General features: G+C 30.7%; 2 protein-coding genes across 4 annotated transcripts in view; both read left to right on the top strand.

The window, feature by feature from the left end:
- Positions 1 to 1,533: 1,533 nt before the first annotated feature.
- On the top strand, positions 1,534 to 12,438 carry LOC106680810 (3'-5' ssDNA/RNA exonuclease TatD). The gene is made up of 6 exons (XM_014420764.3): positions 1,534 to 1,809; positions 3,913 to 4,011; positions 8,893 to 9,053; positions 9,368 to 9,551; positions 10,365 to 10,527; positions 12,141 to 12,438. The coding sequence occupies exons 1-6, from the start codon at positions 1,662 to 1,664 to the stop codon at positions 12,298 to 12,300; spliced, it is 915 nt and encodes a 304-aa protein (XP_014276250.1). The 5' UTR covers positions 1,534 to 1,661; the 3' UTR covers positions 12,301 to 12,438.
- A 4,541-nt stretch (positions 12,439 to 16,979) lies between these two features.
- Positions 16,980 to 18,868, top strand: part of LOC106680808 (putative apoptosis-inducing factor 1, mitochondrial) — a 39,833-nt gene continuing 37,944 nt past the window's right edge. For 2 of the 3 annotated variants that reach the window (XR_010844679.1, XM_067051955.1), the window contains exon 1: positions 17,199 to 17,381. Coding sequence is in view for 2 of the 3 variants with exons in the window: in XM_067051955.1 (XP_066908056.1) it covers positions 17,303 to 17,381 (79 nt within the window). In the remaining variant the exon portion in view is untranslated. Of the gene's footprint in view, positions 17,138 to 17,198; positions 17,382 to 18,868 lie in introns of those variants that run through there. The other variant, XM_067051956.1, reaches the window with a different exon arrangement.

Genomic DNA, 18,868 nt, shown 5'->3' with positions numbered 1-18,868 from the left:
AAAATAACTCAAACATATAACACAGTAATAACTCAAAACACAGTGAGCACGCGCGATCGCAAACACATACATGTGAGACTTAAGGGTTGACGCCACCACCCTGAGTTAGCAATATTAAACACTATACGACTCTTAAGAAAGGATGTAATGAGATCGGCATAGCATAGAGGAAACGGCGCAAACCCCCACAAATAGGTTTGTCTGGACTACAATACCGTAACAATATAGCTTCTATCCACCACCGAACACTACTATAGAGAAATTATCCGGCATCCTGTATGCCGTTTAGTACAAGATGCCAGAAGGCGAAAGCCGGTAATAATAGCCTGATACTTGATCATCTGAGTGACAGTGCAGGCAGTTGACCAACCGACAGGGAGAAATATTGATGAAATTATTTGGCCTCTGGAGGACCTGGATATGGCTTATGTTGGGAAAGAACCTACAGTTGTGAAGGTAATTGATTTAGCGTTCGTTAGAGACAGCCTCCATTCTAAGCCCCGCCAGGTAATGGATATGTATCGAACCTTTGGTCCTCTCCAGCCTGGGTGTTGGCTGACTCCCAGCCTATAGGTAGAACGATCTTACATTTGAATGCAACATGCGCTCTCAAGCAGCGAGGAGGAGATGTCATTGGGTGAGAGATAGTTTTCAGTTTCAAGCGTCCCAGAACGATACAAAGCTGAGAGGCGTGAGCTTCGGCGTTCAATCAAGAAGAGCAAGCAACAATGATGGAAGGAACTTATCGAAAAGGTGAACAAAGGCCAATGGAGAAGGCCTTACAGCTGCCACGAAGCAGTTAAAGAACAGTGTTACACTACCCCACAGGTTTCAGGTGACAGTGTATTATCACCATTCTATTTTTATCGCTTAAAGTATATATATTTTTTGCTTCATATGTATTCTAGAAGAGAGCGCTTCTTTTTGAAAAGTTCTATCTATCCTCATCAAAAAAAAAAAAAAAAAAAAGCGACAATAAAAATATATAAACACAGTTAATACAAATCAAACTGACCAAGACGTGGGGAAAAGTAGACGTGTAAAATATTAGATGTTAGTACCCACCAGAGTTGTTAAGCGTGTGAGCACGAATAAGCTAGGAAGCTCAGACTAGGTGTAAAGTGGAGATTCAATTACTAAAGACATTGACAAGAAATCTGTGGGATTTCCTTTTCCACAGTATTTGAGTGGTCTAATTCCACTCTTAATGACATTTTTATTCTGTTATTCCGTAATTAATACAATGTTATTGTTTCTGGTGAGGTTCCGGAGCCTATTGTTAGGAATCTCTCACATACAGTTGCTGGCACGTCTGGAAGTTCCTGGAAAACTGGATATTGCAGTCTTGGCTGAAAATGTTACATAATGACCGAAGAGTCTGAAGATTGAGAACAAAAGAAACATTTTTAAGGAATACAGATAATGAAAAAGGCTATAAAATGAAAGATGTCGCTAGTAGTCAATTGTTGACTGAAAATTAGAATATAACTTTAAAAATAATTGTACTGCATTGGTCAATCTGTATAACCTTCTCTGTTTTGTCATTAGTGTTAGGTATCTTGGTATTGTAGATATAAACTATTTTTATACGTGGATTATCACAGCTGATATTAATTTTAGTTTCTAAAGTAAAGATAATAGTTTTTTAAATAATATTTAAAATGTCTGCTGCTGATAAAGAAGCTACCTGTGATTCAAACATGAAAAGATACTTCGAAAATTATATTTTGGTGGATGTGGGGGCTAATTTGACAAATAGGAAATTCAGTAGAGATTTAGAATCGGTTATTTCTAGAGCCAAAGATGCAGGTAATTTGAAACACTGATCTAAGTATTTATTGCTTTCATTCCCAACATTTCATTAATTGTAAAGTAGGTTTGGTGATATTTAATTTTGTGTTTTGTTTGATGTGAAATAACTTTATCTGTGTTTCGTTTATGTCTTATATTGTAAACCATTGAATGAACTTGATTTAATTGTGATAATGCAATTAAAACTTTTTTAAGACACATTTTAAAGTTTTGATTGTTTTTTATTCCTTCATTATTGTATTGGCTTAAAACTGATTTTTTAAATCACTTTGGAATCTATGTTACTGCAGAATTATTTCCATATCTGTTGATGTCACCTATTAATCCTTAAAATGTCTTAGTTATTAGTGTCCATTCTATTATAGTAAAAAAAAATATGATGCCCATCCTGTGAAGAACTATGTTGATTTTTTTAATATTAACTAGCATAATATTGTTCTTTTGCTTAATGGAATGGTTAGCTTGTTATTTCTTGTCACATTGGGGAACATTATCCAGAGACACCATAAATAAGTTTTGTTTTTATACTTATATTTACATTTATTGACTGATAAATTGATTAATTTGTCACAACTTTAATTCTAAAACTTTCTTGCTAAACTCATCTAAAATAAAGATTTGAGTGAATTTTGGCGTCTGATGTATTTATTATCTGTTGGTAGTTCTAAGAACCAAACAAGTGTTTTGACTTGTGAGTTCTAAAGTTTTTTTCTTTTTTTTTTAACTATCAACAGATAATAAATGCATTCAATTTCAAGACTCATGCAGAACTTTACTTTAATAAAAAAAAATGTAGTTGGAAGGTTTTTAAATTAGGGTCGCAACATGCTTCTTTGTTTCAGATATTAAGTTTGTAATTTATAAACTTAAGAATAAACCCATGTCCCAAAATAACCTTTAAATTTTCATTTACTCAATATCATAAAGATTTGTCCATTTTCTCTAATTTTTATCAATAATGAAGAGTATTTAAAATGTCCTTATTGATAGTCATCTCCCTTCCTTCTTATCTTGCAGTGAGCTATATAATCCTGATATCATCAGTGATCTATCTCTCTGACTTCAACTCTGTACCATACTGTGATATTTAGTAATCCTTCCTGTTTCAAGATTTCAATCCTCAAACCCCCTTATAACCTTGATTCTCCAATCCTATCTTGATTTTCAAATTCCATCCCTTTCTTCACATATTGAATTACCTATTGGTTGAGTTCATGTTAGGAAAGAATTTAAGAATAAATAATTATCTGATTTAATCCTAACTGATTATTATTTGAACTAAGTTTAATTTTCACCTACAAGCATAACATTTTAATTTAAAAATTCTTTTTATAAGAAAAACAAAACATTATTCCAAACGGGGTTTTCCTTGCTATAAATGTTATTTGAGGTTTTTCTTGCCTGACCAATATAACCTCTTATTAATGCTATCTCTAGCTACTTTTATGTTTAAAAAGAATTAATCCATAAATGTCACACTTAAAGGTTGTGGCAGTTGAAGGCTCCATCCAGGTCAGCTATTCAATTAACAAGGCATTAAAGCTTAGTGAGTTTGTATCAAGAATTATTGCTCATATTAGTGTTGGCTCTATTCATCATTATGAATATAGAATGCTACTTACCAAAAGTATCCATGAATTCTGAATACATTTATATTTGGTACTCACATATGACAATGAGTAAGGACTACCCTTGGTTTTGTAATGCGCTAGCATATTCAATATTACTCTGTGTTCATGATCCAATGTATATATTGGTATTCATAATCATTAACCATTAATTGTAAGAAAGTATTCCCAATTGTATTTTTCTATCCCAAAAGTAACGAATACCAAATGGTATTTTTTATTTGCCTGAAAATTTTTGATGATTACAAAAGCGCTACACATGAAATTCTGAATACTAAAGTTGTATTCACAAATAAATTTTCAGTGAAAATAGCCTAACTCTAATGGCTCCTTGAGAACCTTACTTTACGAGCAATCTATTCTCTTATATTATCAAATTTAATGATTCAATGTTTAAAATGCACTAGTGAATTAAATGATACTTTAATAGCTATTGACTATTATTTATTAAAAATGTTATTTAATGCTCCAGGGGTTCAAAAAATTATTGTGTCTAGTACTTCACTGAAAGGAAGCAGAGAAGCATTGAGATTATCTCGTATTTATCCTGGAACCTTGTATGCAACAGCAGGTAATCCTGGTCTCACTATATGTTTTATAATTTATAAAGTTTAATGTGAACAAGTAATTAATGTTTTTTAGGTAATGTTATATTTAGTGAAATTTGTTGTGATTATGTATAAAATTATTAAAAATTAAATTTTAATGCATTAGAGGGCTGGTTCCCAAACAGGGTTCCACGAGCCTCTTCCAGAAGTTTTTCAAAATAATTTAGAAATGACTCATTCCTTGTCAACTCACACCAGTTTTGAACCTTACAATCTTGGATTTCCTTAATTTTTTCTCAGGTTTCATGTAGGTATTCTTGCCTTTCTTAGCTTTTGGTGAAAAGATGGTATTTGACACTCTACTTATATCAAATGATAATGTAAGGGTTCTGCCATTTATCTGCTTCTACCAGAAGAGTTCTGCCATTTTCTTACTAGTACCAAAAGGGTTCTGCTGCCAAAAAAGAGGTTGAGAACCATTGCTTTAGAGACTAAATGGTGGGACCCCAGTGGTCTGAGACATTTGGCCGGCTGCCGAGCCCACTGGCCTGAATATTTCTGGAAAATATTCACATTTGTTTTATATACCATAATTATTCAATTCTACTGAAGTTAATACCTCTTCATTTATAATATTGCTGCTTTTCAGAATACCTGAAGTACCGCAGTGGTCCCCACAGAAACATTTTTTTAAAGTCCGAATCTATTGGCAAAAAATCACTATCTGATTCACACGCCAGTAATTCTAGCAATTACATATAAATGTACATTTTTCTCAACATATTTCAAAACAATTTTGACACAAAGTACAGCAGCTAGTAGAACAAAGCCAGAAAACAGACTGAAGGATAAAACTTCAAGGGGCGAGAACAGGTTAACTAGTATTGGAGGCTTATGAGTTTAAAAATTAGTTTCTATCATGCTTAACACAGAAATACATAACTAGCGGTTCTAAAATGACTGCTAAGCAGCTAACAGCTTAAAATTGTGAAATAAGAAATTTTAGTATATAGGAAGATGGTCAGGGTTGCAGTCAAAGGAGAAACAAAAATAGTTTACAACTGTTTATTTTCAGACGTTTTGCCCCACATGAATTGTTAATAATAAAATGAATAAACGTTACACGTTTCCGCTTCATTGCCTACTGTTCACCCGTTTGCTTCGAACAGCCCTGATGAAGCCCTACGAAGTGGGGCGAAACGTCGGAAAATAAATAGTTGTAAACTATTTTTGTTTCTCCTTTGACCGCAACCCTGACCATCTTCCTATAAATCAATTTTTACAGTCAACTATATATACATATATAAGAAATTTTAGGTGTTTTTATTTTTGTTTTAATATTATAAATTCTAAATGGTTCATCTCAATAAAAATGTTGTTGCGAAACAATTTAAAGGAAATTAAATTCTGCTACCATTAAGTAGCCAATGTTGTTTTATTTATTTTATTATTACTTTTTCACTAGGATACACTGTATAGTAGTTATATGTCAAAATAAAAAAAGACCTAATTCCTTACTGGCCGTGCTAATAAATCAGCTCATAGACCTCAAGTGCTATAGTGGCTAAGCTTATTTATCAGGTCATAAGCCATTATGATTTTTATGATAAATCAGCTTCTTGTCTCTAAAAGATTTATAATTAAAATAAGAATATTATTTTCTTGTCAGCGGACTGTTTTAATTGTAACCATTAATTCAGGTTTATTACCATAGATAGTCTCATTTCTTATTTTTTAAATATTTATATATGCATGTTGTAGTCAGGGTCCAGCACCATATTCATCTGTACTTAACAATTTAAAGCAAGTTACTATTACATATTACCACAAAATTACAATATTATGTATTTTTTTTAATATAATTTATATTTTTGTCATGTAAATTATCCATTAAAAATTCATACCTTTGAATTTTGTTCTCCATATTTCAGGATGTTATGCATTAGTGTACGTTAATCATCATCTATTATTACTGATATTGGTTGATGTCATAGCTATGTACAATTTATCACAATTTTTGCAAGGTATATTATATATTATAAATGATATAGGGGGCAGCGGTAGCAGCATGGTAGCACGCCAGTCTACCAACCCAAAGGTTGTCGGATTGAGTCCCGGTCCCACCTGGGCTTTTTTCAAGCATAAAATAATACAAAACTCAATCAACATTTGTGAGGCCCCCAACGAAAAATCCACGTCAAGAAACACGCAATGTATTAGGAAATATATCGTGCGAGGACTAAGACCTCCATGGTCTGTTGTCCATATAATATTATATATCAAATAATACAAAACTCATAACAATATAATAATATTACATGATCAAAAATAATAATATTATTGTTATTTGATATATAATTATATTATATATCAAATATCTTTAGTTTTTTAAAGGTGTTGGGTCTTTAGTTATTGTCAGTAAATTTATAATAGCATTTCTATGTTTTGAAGCAAATTTAAAATATTTGACATTTAATTTCCTAAAGGTTTTAGTTTCCTAAATGATATTGTTGAGGTACTGCGTATAATTAGTCCTGACACCAATTTAAGAGGTGAGGTAATCTACATGGCCTATATACATTACAAGGCCTAGACAAGCATGTTCAACAGTTTAGGTATCATCAATTAGAGGTGAATTGACAGGATGATTAGCAAGTTTTACAGGTATTTGCCGTAGTTCCTTGCAGGATGAAAACTCCACTCTGTAAGGTATTTGCTTGCGGTTGTTTAGGGAATGATAAATCATAAAGGTCTTCGCTTTAGGTCCTTGCAGGAATTACTACTCTCTGTAAGGTATTCATTTACAGTCGAGAGGGTTGCCAGTTCTACAGAAATTCATGTAAATCTTGGCCAAAGGATGGAGAGTATAAAGGAGAAATCCAGAAAAGATAGAATGAAATAATAACCCATTTTAATTAATCCAAAAATAATGATAGAATATACTGATCCACTAATGCGTGTTGTTACTCATTACCTCCCAAGGAGACGAACCCGTAAGGTAGGTTGACTTGTTGGGAGCTATGATAGCATAATGGCACTTCTGGGTTTAAAAATTAATATTTCACGATAATTTGGCTGAAGAGTAGCAGTTCACATCTTGGCAGTTAGATCATTTTTTTATATATTAGATCCCTTTGATTTCCGTTGTTTACCTAAATATGATAATTGCAGATTTCAAAAATATATTAGATGACCTACCTAGACACTTCTAACAACCATAAAAATGCCCGTAGAAGTAATATAAACAAATGCATACTTAATTTTATTTATGATGAAAAAAAATTAAAAGACAACAACATAAATTCATATCACTTTAATCCTTTTTTTAAAAATGATAAAATGTGATTGTAAAAGCACTAAAATATTTCTCAAAAACAATCCATATGCCTAATTAAAACTGATAAACCTAAGAAATTGGCCTATATCCTTAAGGATTATTACACAAAAATGTTAGATTTATTGAATGACAAATATGTATATAAAGTTTTAAGGCATGTTCCTGGCTATGATTTAAATATCATTGATTTTATTAATAAATTAAAAAAATTCAAATTCATTGATAGACAGGGGCTAGGTTTAAACTAATTAAGAATTAGTATCTAACCTAAAATTCATACAACAAAAAAAAACCCTGTCAGCCAATTTCTTTTCTAAATTCCTGAATCCAAGCCTAAATAATTTTTTTAGTAATAATCCTTTTGACATTAAAAATTCTTTAGAATTGAAAAACAAATTAATCAACTTATTATCTCTAAAAAAAAAAAAAAAATTCAGTGATCAGCTATGATGTCAAATCTCTGTTCACAAATATGCCACTTAAGCTAGTATGCAAATTGATATCTGACAATACCCCAAATTAGGACAATATTTCTGGACGAAATCAGAATTTGTACTGAAAATGGTTATTTTTACTTCCAAAAACAGATCTAAAGGCAAATCTTTTGCCTTCTGATAGTATGTTGTTTACCAATGAATTTCTCAGGAATAGTTCTGAATCACATTATTTTCAATATATTACAAAATATTTTTCTATCCCATTAAATTAATCAGAAAATTGTGATAGAAAGCAAAAAATAAGGACAGAATCATACCTAAAACACGGTAAGCTCGAAACATAAACAATAAAAATCAAAGTGGCCTAATAAACAATAAATACAATAAAATATCTCTGGAAATGACTAAAAGCTTAAATACCCAACGCCCCCCTGCTCAAACCAGCTTAAAACAGTGTTTTTGACAATAAATCTGCAAGTAAGATAGCAGAAAATGATTTGTTTCAAAAATCAAAAAATTATGCAGTATCAATCGCTGATAATGTGACCAAACTCTGAACTAGAAGCAGCCCACTTACCTAAACAGTATTCGCATATAATTATAAACAATAAAATCCTAGATTGTTGAAAAATAAAGGAAAATAAATAGAAATCATTTTGATGAAACTTATAAATTAGGAAATTAATCAGGACATTTTAGTGCAATGTTGCTGACATTGATGTCTTTCCACCAACAATTGTATAGAAGATTAAATAAAAAAATTTTGGTGAACCAGACTTACAGATAATTTTAGTTTTAAACAATTCTATTTTAGTTATAATAGATGATGAATTAACAAATGTTAATGCATGACATCCAAAAATATGGACAAGAAAAATAAGGTATGATTTTTGATGGATAATTTGCATGAAAAAAACATAAATTATATTAAAATATGCATGATATTGTTATTTTGTGATAATATGTAATGTTAAATTGTTAAGTACAGGTGAATTTGGTACTGGATCCCTAAAGCTACAATATGCATAAATAAGAAGTGAGACTGCCTAAGGTAATAAACCTGAATTAATAGTAACTAAAATTATTTGATAAGGGAATTGGTTTTATTATTTTGGTCTAATGATTTTTAGGAGTGCATCCCCATGAAGCTAAATCTTGGTCAGATGATTCACTGAATGAATTAAGAAATATTGCAAGTAATAGTGAATGTGTATCTATTGGAGAATGTGGCCTTGATTATAATAAGAATTTCAGTCCTCCTGAAGTACAGCGCCTGGTTTTTAAACAACAGGTACTGTATATCATGTAGAATAATAATTGGAACAAATAGAGTTATACATGTCTAGCTTTATATATTGTTGGCTTATGATAAAAACCTTTTAAATTCAAATTTTCAAAACACTTGGAAGGTTTCGTTTGTCTAGCTTAAATATTTCCCAACTTATATATATACTCACACACATATATACATATGTAGTATTAGGTGGCCAAAGATCTACAACATCTGCAGAGCCAACCGAAAAAAAAAATATTTATATATACATATATAAAATAGATAAGCAATACAAATCATATGTTTAATGTATTATTTTTCTTTCTTTATAGGTTGAATTGGCATGTGAAATGCATAAGCCATTGTTTATCCATGAAAGGGATGCTCATGAAGACTTGCTTGCAATACTACAAGAGTACAAAGATATTCTTCCTCCTTTAGTTTTATCATCATACAGTGGCTCTTGCATACAAGCACAGAAGTATCTTGAAATGGGAATGTATTTAGGTTTAACAGGTATTTTGTTCCCATTTAATTTAATTTTCTGGTTGAAAAGTTATGTTTATCATTAAATGTGTGTTAATTCATTAGTCTGGATATATGTTTTTTTGTTTGATGAGTTTTGGTATGAAGGTAGTCCATAGTTTAGGCAGTACTTAAAATGGTAAAAAACTATTAATTAGAAACCTGTGTTTCGACCCTTGTTGCTAGACCGTATTTCTTCTGAACCCACCTATCTCTCTGCAATAATTTTTTTTGCCACAAGGTATATAGGATATCCTTAGCAATTCTCTCCCTTATTTTTTAAGAATTCAAGTAATAAACCATCTAGATCAGCTTTCTTCTCCATTTTTAGTTTGCTCAGAGCAACATTCAGTTCTAATCTTGAAAAGAGCGAACAGAAAAACATGCTATCATCTAAATTTAGGCAACCTGGATCCTCCAATAAGTCTTGTTTTTAATCCTCTCTGGGAGAGTAATATTCTTGCAAAAAAAACTTCAGCTATTGCCTTCTCAGTAGTAACTAGCTTGTTTCCTACTTTAATAGGCTCATTTTCTCTCTTTATCCTCAAAATGAAAGCATGAGCCAACCTTCCTTCAGAAAATTATTATACATTTCCCTTTTATAACATATTATTGGGTGTCTTCATTGGTCACTTATCTTCTTTTTTTGTATTCTGTTCTTATTGTTAACTTATTTGGTAAATTATAATCTTTGCTTTTAATTTACCATGATAGACAGTTCATACTTCATAATTATTCCTCAAATAAGTATTTTTGGGTATTATTCATCTTGCTTAGTATACTGAATTTTATTTAAACTTACAGGTTACATATCAAAAGACAATTCAGAGAATGGTGTGCAGGTACTGTTGGAAGGAGGTGACTTATCTCTTGATCGACTTCTAGTGCAAACTGATTCTCCATTTATGTATCCAAATGCCAGAGCATCGAAACTGCCTGACAGAGTTAAAAATTCTCTGACTGAAAGGTAGTTAGTATATTTTAGAATGTAATTAATAAGATTCAATATATAATCATATGATAATAAAAAAATAGGTAAGAAAATTAATATATTTAATCGGATTAGATTTTGGCAATCCATATAGGTCTTCATTAATAAGCTTTCTCTTTACTATGTAAAATTATCGTATTACAAAGATTTTTGGATTTTTATTTGTTTATTTTGTATTTTTTTAATCACTTATTAACTAATACCACATACAATTGTTTAGGGTTTTTGATTATTTGTATGGAACAGTGAGGAAAATTATTATAAACATAATTTGAATTAATATCATACTTGAATAAGTTATCTTTATTTGAGTTTCCTCAATCAGACAAGGAGACTCTAATACCTGTAATGATGATAATGCCTCAATTATGATAACGGATTCTTATGAGAAATGTATTTAGATCATAGACCACATTCCTCAACTTTGACCCAATGATAATCAAATCAAAATTGTTGAGGTTAGTGGTGGGAGGTGACCATTTATATTGGGACATTTTAAATGCTTGCATTTTCAGATAATGTCTTTCAGTTTGTTCCAAGTTGAAAATAAAATTTAGAAGGACCGTGAATGAAAAAATAAAACATTTAATATCCCTACATTTTATTTTATTCATTAAAAAGTCCTATTTAATAGGTTTTTATTTATTTATTTTTTATGAATTAAAGGAATTTTATCTTATAAATACTTGTTATTGTTCATTGTTCACAGTTTATTGATTTTCTTGTTGATTGGGTCTTAGACCATATGTTACATATTTTTATACTACAGAGTTAGTTTAATCAAATTCCCATAGCTAGTCGATTTGTGTCTGTTCTGGGGATCAAATAAAATTCAAAATATGTTTGTTCTATTACAGCATATCATTTAAAGTAGAAGAGATCATATTCCCTGTTGTTATACTTACCCAATATATTTGCTTTCGTCCACCTTTTCATGCTTAACTGCATAAAAATATCATAAAAAGCCTTTGAATGTTCTTTTACCCAACTGAATGCTTACTTCAAATCAGCGACTGTTTTTTTAAACTAACAAAGCAACCATTGAATGTTCTTGGAATAGAGGAAATTAATATAAAATCACTTTAAAATTATTGGAAGATCCTGAAAAAAAGTCTTTGGCCCCTCAAATAAATAGTTGTTAATAGCTGATTGGTCAACTTTTGCTAATCGCGGCATTATCAATACTAAAAACTACTACTTCAAATTAATTTAGACCAGAAACAGTTCATCACTTGTTAAAAAGTTCTCTATTTACTTTTATATTATTATTATAATTTATCATAAATAAGATAAATTAAGATTGTAAGAAAGACATGGGCTTTTCTTCAGTACTAACCTAAATATATTCAAAAATTAAAAGGATCAGAACATTTTATATTGAATTGCTTATGTCCTTACTCTTGCACTAGAAAAACATCAGTATAATTATTATTGGCTGAAATATATAATATAAATTAATATATATATATATATAAATTTTGAAATTAATATTTGTGATATAAACATACATGAAGGGCATACATACTTGTACAATTGATTTGGTGTTTATTATACTCAAATTTATTCAATTTAATTTTCTTTTTTTTTAGGTCACTTTCATTTCTCCAGAAGTATTGTACCTTTCAGAGAAATGAGCCATGTGCTCTTCCGACTATTGTTGAAATGATAGCAGCATTTCTACATAAAACACCTGAAGATGTTGCACTATCTACATCTTTTAATGCATTGAAAGTTTTTGGATTAAGTTAATCCTTATTATAAATTAATATGACCAAAATTCTTTAGATGTTTTTATTGTATTTTATAAAAAATTAAACATATTTTTAAAAAGTTTATTATACCTGAAGGATTAACATCTCTTAAATTCTTGAAGTTACTGTATCAAGAAAGTACTCTGGTTTTGTATAGTTATTCTTTATATCATAATTAATTAAATTATTTGTTATTTATTAGCATGTTAGAGTTTATATGAAAAGTATAATTACAAATATATATTACTAAAAAAATAAAAGTGTAAGTTTATTCTTATGGAAAACAGCACTCATTTCTTTATTCTCTTTTTAAAAAATATGAATAACACACTTATAGAAAGTAAAAAGTTAATTGCTAGGTATATTATAATTTTACCAAATATTTTCTTTTTATCAAGTTTATAAACAACCTGCTCCAATTTGATTCTTATTTTAAAACTGGATTTAGATTGTGAAAGTTTTCTTCACAAATTTTATTAGAGAGATTCTTTCCCTTTTCATGACTGCCTCAGGATAACTTGCCGCTGGAATTCTGGTAGTAAAAGATTAGCTTTAGACTCAATCAGACACTTATATTTTTTATTTTATTCATGTTTGTGCAACCACTCATTATGTATTACACCACTACTTAACAGATGAATATTATCTGCAATATGCATCTTACAGTCACCTGCCTGAGGTTGAGAATGGTTAAAGATGTTCTGACCATATAGAACAAGGTTCTTCTCTTGTAGAGCACCTGGACCTACTCAGAGGAGCCACTCCTATGCTACTGGTTGTAAACTCCCTCTTTCTTCCAGTTGTGGAGTTAGAGCCAGGGGCAGGAGCTTGGCTACTGACCTTACTAGCAAGTATAAGAAAAAGAAGGGCCTCTGAATCATGCAATGAAATGCAGGAGGTCTAAAAAAACAAATCTAACTCTTCTTGGTAGAATACCTGAAGAGTCTGTGTACATAGAATGTATTCAAGAACCTACCTCAATCACAACCTGTAGCTTGGTGTGAGAGGCTCACAGGTCTCCAGGAAAGATTGCGTTGGCAGAAATAAGGTAGGAATCTTCAACAAGGAATGAAACTCTCTCCCAGCCAAGAATATACCTTAACAGATTTAGTTTCAAAAGATTGAAGCAGAAATCCAGGAACACTGGTGTAGAAAGAAGACAGGCAACTGAATCTGTACAACTTGTATTACTCCAACAATAAAAAACTTTCTCTTCAAGCTATGGATGTTTCTGAAGATTACTGCCTTATAATAAGTGATTTTAATGCTCATTCCTCTTCATAGAAATATAGTGATTTAAACCAAGGAGGCAAGGAACTGAGACATGGTACACTGAAGCCTTCCTACAGCTCAACAGACCTGATGATCCTCCTTCACTTTCAATCAGAAATTACCCCCAACTTGCCTTAAACAATCTGGCTGCGTCCTTTTTTGAAAAATCTGTGTCCTCCATTACCTAGGGGGTCTGAAATGTTTTTTAGAATTTCTATAAAATTGATTATTATTTTAATATAAAAACTTTTGCACTAAACAGTGCTATTCATTCCCGAATTACTCCTTTGAAAAAAGGGTGTCAAAAAGAAATATTAGCCGAATATGGCGACTCCCATTGAACGATCTCCCTAACTTGAATCTCTGAAACCACAAATCATTCTTACTGTCCCTGGTTTCAAAAGCAAAAGAGAAGATTCCTGACGAACTTAAGAAATATCTTTCCCTACAGCATATAAACACGAATAATCTCAAGACGAGTGGACACGAATATATACTGACGGATTGTCCACAAATGCGACAACAAACAGAGGGGCCGCTCTTCATTAACAGTTTCTTTCAGGCAACATTATGAAAAAAGGATTTTCTAAATGGCTTTGCTCCTTCAAATTATCGGGCTAAGCAAGAAGCTATATTTGAACCGTCGAAACTGCTTGGATCACTAAAGAGACCGGAATACCCCAAAAATTGTATTTACTGATGCAGCTCCAGTGTTGTAGACCTGAGAAAGCCAGATGGTCAAGAAAGCCATCCTGCAAACGATCCCTGGCAGTTCGATTAAGCCCTCAGCATCGAAGAAGTAAAAACGCTTAATAAAGCTAATATTATTCATCGATAAATTAGGAGCCACCTACATCATAACCCTGGAAATGCCAACAACGAATTTTGGTGTTCTAAACTATTTTATTTTATTTTTTTGGTCTATTTCCATATAAATAAATGCATTACATCTGACGAACGATTTAATTTAAAAAAAACAAAACGAAAAATGATTGTTACTGATCCCAATAAACCTAACTCTCCCAATATGGGTCAAAGAATTAACCTTACTGTTGTCTTTGGTTTAATATATTTTTCATTGTTTAATGAGCCCTCCTCAGTCCACCGTACCTCTAGCAAAGGATTGTTACCAATTTTAACAGATATGCTGTGTTCCTTGCATGCAAACTTCTTTCTTTCCATTATTCAAATATGTGAAGCCCTATCTGTATAAATAGACACTTTGTAGCGACGCTACCTATGAGTAAGAATCAACACCTCCATCGCTTCCCAGTAGAGAGAACTACCTATGCTTGTACTGATACTGTACAATGGTGATTTATTGATTGAATTGTAAATAGTTTAATATTTTATTCTATAAACCATGTAAATATTATCATAATCGTAAATACATTATTTTATTAAATAAATGAAAAAAATATGTACTAATTCACAGTAAAGTAACTTCTTACAGACCGCGCCTCTCACTGGTCTTGGCATTCTTAACAGCTTGATTGATTACCCCTGGGGTGCCAGTGTGTCGGCATCTCTCAAGAAATAGCAAATAGATATTTAGATTCAGAATATTTTCGACTTATTTTTTTTTTTTTTTTTTTGCACTGTGCCAATGCTTCTATTTCTTGTCGAACGCAGTTACTTCCGCAGCAGTCATCAATTCTTCAATGCTACTGATTAAACGAGGTCTTTAATTCGACAATTCCTTGTGAAACGGCTTGGGTACAGTATACGCTCCACCAACAAGCCTTGACAAAGGCTTTAGCAGTGTTCACCTGCGCATTAGCACTCGTAAAAGAAGAACGCCGAAATCTTTCGAGTGGTAAAATCATCAAGCACAATAAAATATTATTGTATTCTAATATTACATAAGATTAGACAATATCCGATATATTTGGTGGTATTCTCTTTCAGAGAAGGATAACCAGATCCAAGACCATGTAATCTAAATGGTGGTTACAGAACACTTCTGTATGTAATTATCTAAATTATTTTTTGGAGTTGTTACTTTAACATCCCTCAGCTTATTTCACATTTTCCTTTACAATGTCTATAGAATGCTACCCTCCAGCTTTTTATGATAACGTAGAAAGACTGTTACCCTCTCCCCTCCTTCTACCCTAGTCTAAATTTCATACCTGATTACCTTCTTACTCTGGCAGTACAGAGACTCAACGAACACGCTGTATTGAGGAGTCCTGAGAAATATTATTGAACACCTTCAATACTCTGGTTTCCAATAATGACCTTATGAATGACTGAGTTGGTTGAATCGATTTTGGAACAATATTTATAACTTCTAACATCTCTTTTTTGTTCGTTTTACTAACTCATTCAATGATCAAAGTTGTTATATAATTACCTTTTTTAATTCATATTAGTTAGGTCACCGCAGTCCGGTCGCATTCGCCTGCTTTCGGAATCATTCTCTATTCCATCTAAGCTAGCAGTTAAGCTCTTTTACACCGCGCTTTCATATTGAAATCTGTGACAAACCCCAAAAAAATTTGAGCTATATTTTGAGTTGCATACTGTTACAAGAAAACACGTGAAAAATTACAGAATTTTCGAAGATTTTTCACTTTCGAGAAATTTTGTTGTAGAAAATGAAATTTCTTTTTTTTTTCACTTTGTTTTTTTGCGGATCACTCTTATAAAGTCCAACTTCCGGTTTGTTGATTTTAGCGAAAAAGTTGTAACATCCCATTGGTATGTAGCGCTGTTTTTTTATCTCTCAAACAAAAGTTATCATGATACTTTGCATTGGACTTATTCCAACGATAGTAACTAGCCTTAGTCGGAGGTTAGTTTCTCTGTGTGAAGTCGTCTTATAAACTGTCCTAAAGCTAGCAAGACTGTGGAAAAGTAACTCCAATCAACAATAATGTTTAAGGAATATATAAAATACAAAATAAATAAAAATATTCTCAGATGTGCCACTAACTTTCAAAGCAAAGCAGCACTACGTACCTACCTTTTAAGGTAAAGTGTACGGTCGGATACCTTATTGTATATCTTTTTGTTTTTGAGTTTTTTATTATACATTTCCGTTAAAAACTCAAATTCGAAATTTATCACGATCCTAATGCTTGCCCTTACTAAATATTCCATACATTGACAAGCGAAAGTAAAAATCATAGTGTGTAAATATAATTTCCAAGATATTTTGTTTTATATCAGGTGTTTTATTATTTTGAATTTGTATCTCATTATGCTAAGAAACTTTTTTTTTTTTTTTTTATACATTCCAATTATTTTCTCTTTTCAATATAATTTTTAATTTAGTGAAGTTAAGGTGTTTTTGTTCTAACAAGTATCAATTAATTTTATAAAACTCGGTGTGCAAGTAATATTTCCCACTGCTGTTACTGTAGATATTTCCAATTAGGATTAAGATTTATATTTAGAATTGTTTGGTAATATTCGTACTGAAAAATTGTTTAATATACTACGTTTTTGAATACCTAGATTAAATTTCAAAATCATGAAAATATTATTGCTTTACTCTGATGTATGACTGTTTCTTTTTATTCAAGATATTCTTCAAGAAAATATCGTTATTATCACAGGTTTGTTATGAGTTAGTTATAATTTGATTTTATTTATTTTCGGCTATTTCATTGTGCTATGTCGTTCACACGTCTTTCGCAAGGTGTTTAAATGTTCGAGAGTGTTTGTAAATAAAAACGGTTTTCACAGTATAAGTTTAATTTATTTTACATATATTAGTTACTATGCTCTATCACAAAAACCCTCGGATGCCTTTTGTTCTTAAAATTTTAAGCTCTTTGAACTATATTAGCAGAGAGCAAGGTTGGTAGCTATATAGATGTGTTTATGATTTTCATTATTCTTTACTTAAATTTTTAATGTTTAACTTATGTTCGTTAGTGACTAGTTATTTGTGTGATATAACAAATTATTTACAAATTTAACAAAATTTGTATTTTTTTTATTATTCTTATTTTAGAAATTTATTGAGAAAGATCTCTTTTCCTTTAACAATTGCTTGATTATTTGTCAATGAACACTGTGCTTAAATGAAGTGATCGTTTAAAAAATAAAAAATATTCTTTTTATATTTTGGTTGCAAATAATTGAAATTGAGACAAAATTATTATCAGGTTACTATTGGAAACTTCCAAACAGCAATTATTGCTAAGGATTCAAATATTTATACAATTTTTAAGTATTTTTTAATCATTTTGAATATTTTATTATTTCAATTTTTATAAGAAAAAGCTTTTAAAAGCACATTTAATAACCATGTGGTCAATATTTTGCCATTTTAGGCTTCCTCAGGATTTAAAATTTTGAAATAATGTTGATATAGAATAATATGACAGAGATTAGTGTTTCATTACATTGCTTTATGTGACTTTTCTGTCCCGATGAAGCCTCATTTGGCTTAATGTTTACTAATTATTTAACTATTCTCTTAAAAACTTGAGGGTTTATATCAATTTTGTGTTAATATTATCTTTATTGATAATGGGTTGCATTATGATCTCTTAGTTGATTATTTATTTATTTTTGTTTAAAGCTTGTTTGTTATAATTGTATCGATCATTGGAGTATCTGGTTATAACAATTTGAGGTATCAAATGTCACACCCTGTTGATTTTAGTAATGCCAATGAAAATTTTTTTGAAATAATGTTTTTCAAAACTTGAACAATAACCTTTTATTTCACCTTAAAATTTAAAAGTATCAGCTCAGTTCCTTTACAGTTTACTTGACTTCCATTTCTCTTACTCATATTTTTTATTTAGGTTTTAAAAGTGCCTACAAAACTTCTTATACTCATATAATTTACAACAGTTGTTATCTAGAAGGAATCAATTCTTGATGGTAATTGTGGTAAACCAAGCTTTGAGACTACTGAAACTACAATTGAGATTTCACTATAGTGGTTCCTTATTATAGAGATGAATGTCTACTTAAAAAAATATATTGAAAATTATAATTGTCTCTAGTTCAAAAACTTAAAATAAAAATACAATGTTTGTATACATATAAAAATGTTAATATTTATTAAAGCATTGATATGTATTAAAAAAAATTGAAGTTTAAAAGTTTGAAGAAGTTTGTCTGGAGGTGCGGTCAGCAAAGAACAACATAAATAAACAAAACCATATTTATTTATTTTATGCCGATGTTTCGACCTGAGTTTCTGGTCTTCTTCAGGTGTTTAGAACAAAAGAGATAACAACAACATTTAGAGTAACATACAATTGAAAAGGAATAGTATACAAACAAATTTAGAATTATACAAAATATTGAATTAAATCATAAATGAT

The sequence above is a fragment of the Halyomorpha halys genome, unplaced genomic scaffold (genome assembly GCF_000696795.3).
Source record: "Halyomorpha halys isolate HHAL.00 unplaced genomic scaffold, Hhal_1.1 Scaffold290.1, whole genome shotgun sequence".
Classification (NCBI taxonomy): Eukaryota; Metazoa; Arthropoda; class Insecta; order Hemiptera; family Pentatomidae; genus Halyomorpha; species Halyomorpha halys.
This window is presented reverse-complemented; position numbering and strand designations above follow the sequence as displayed.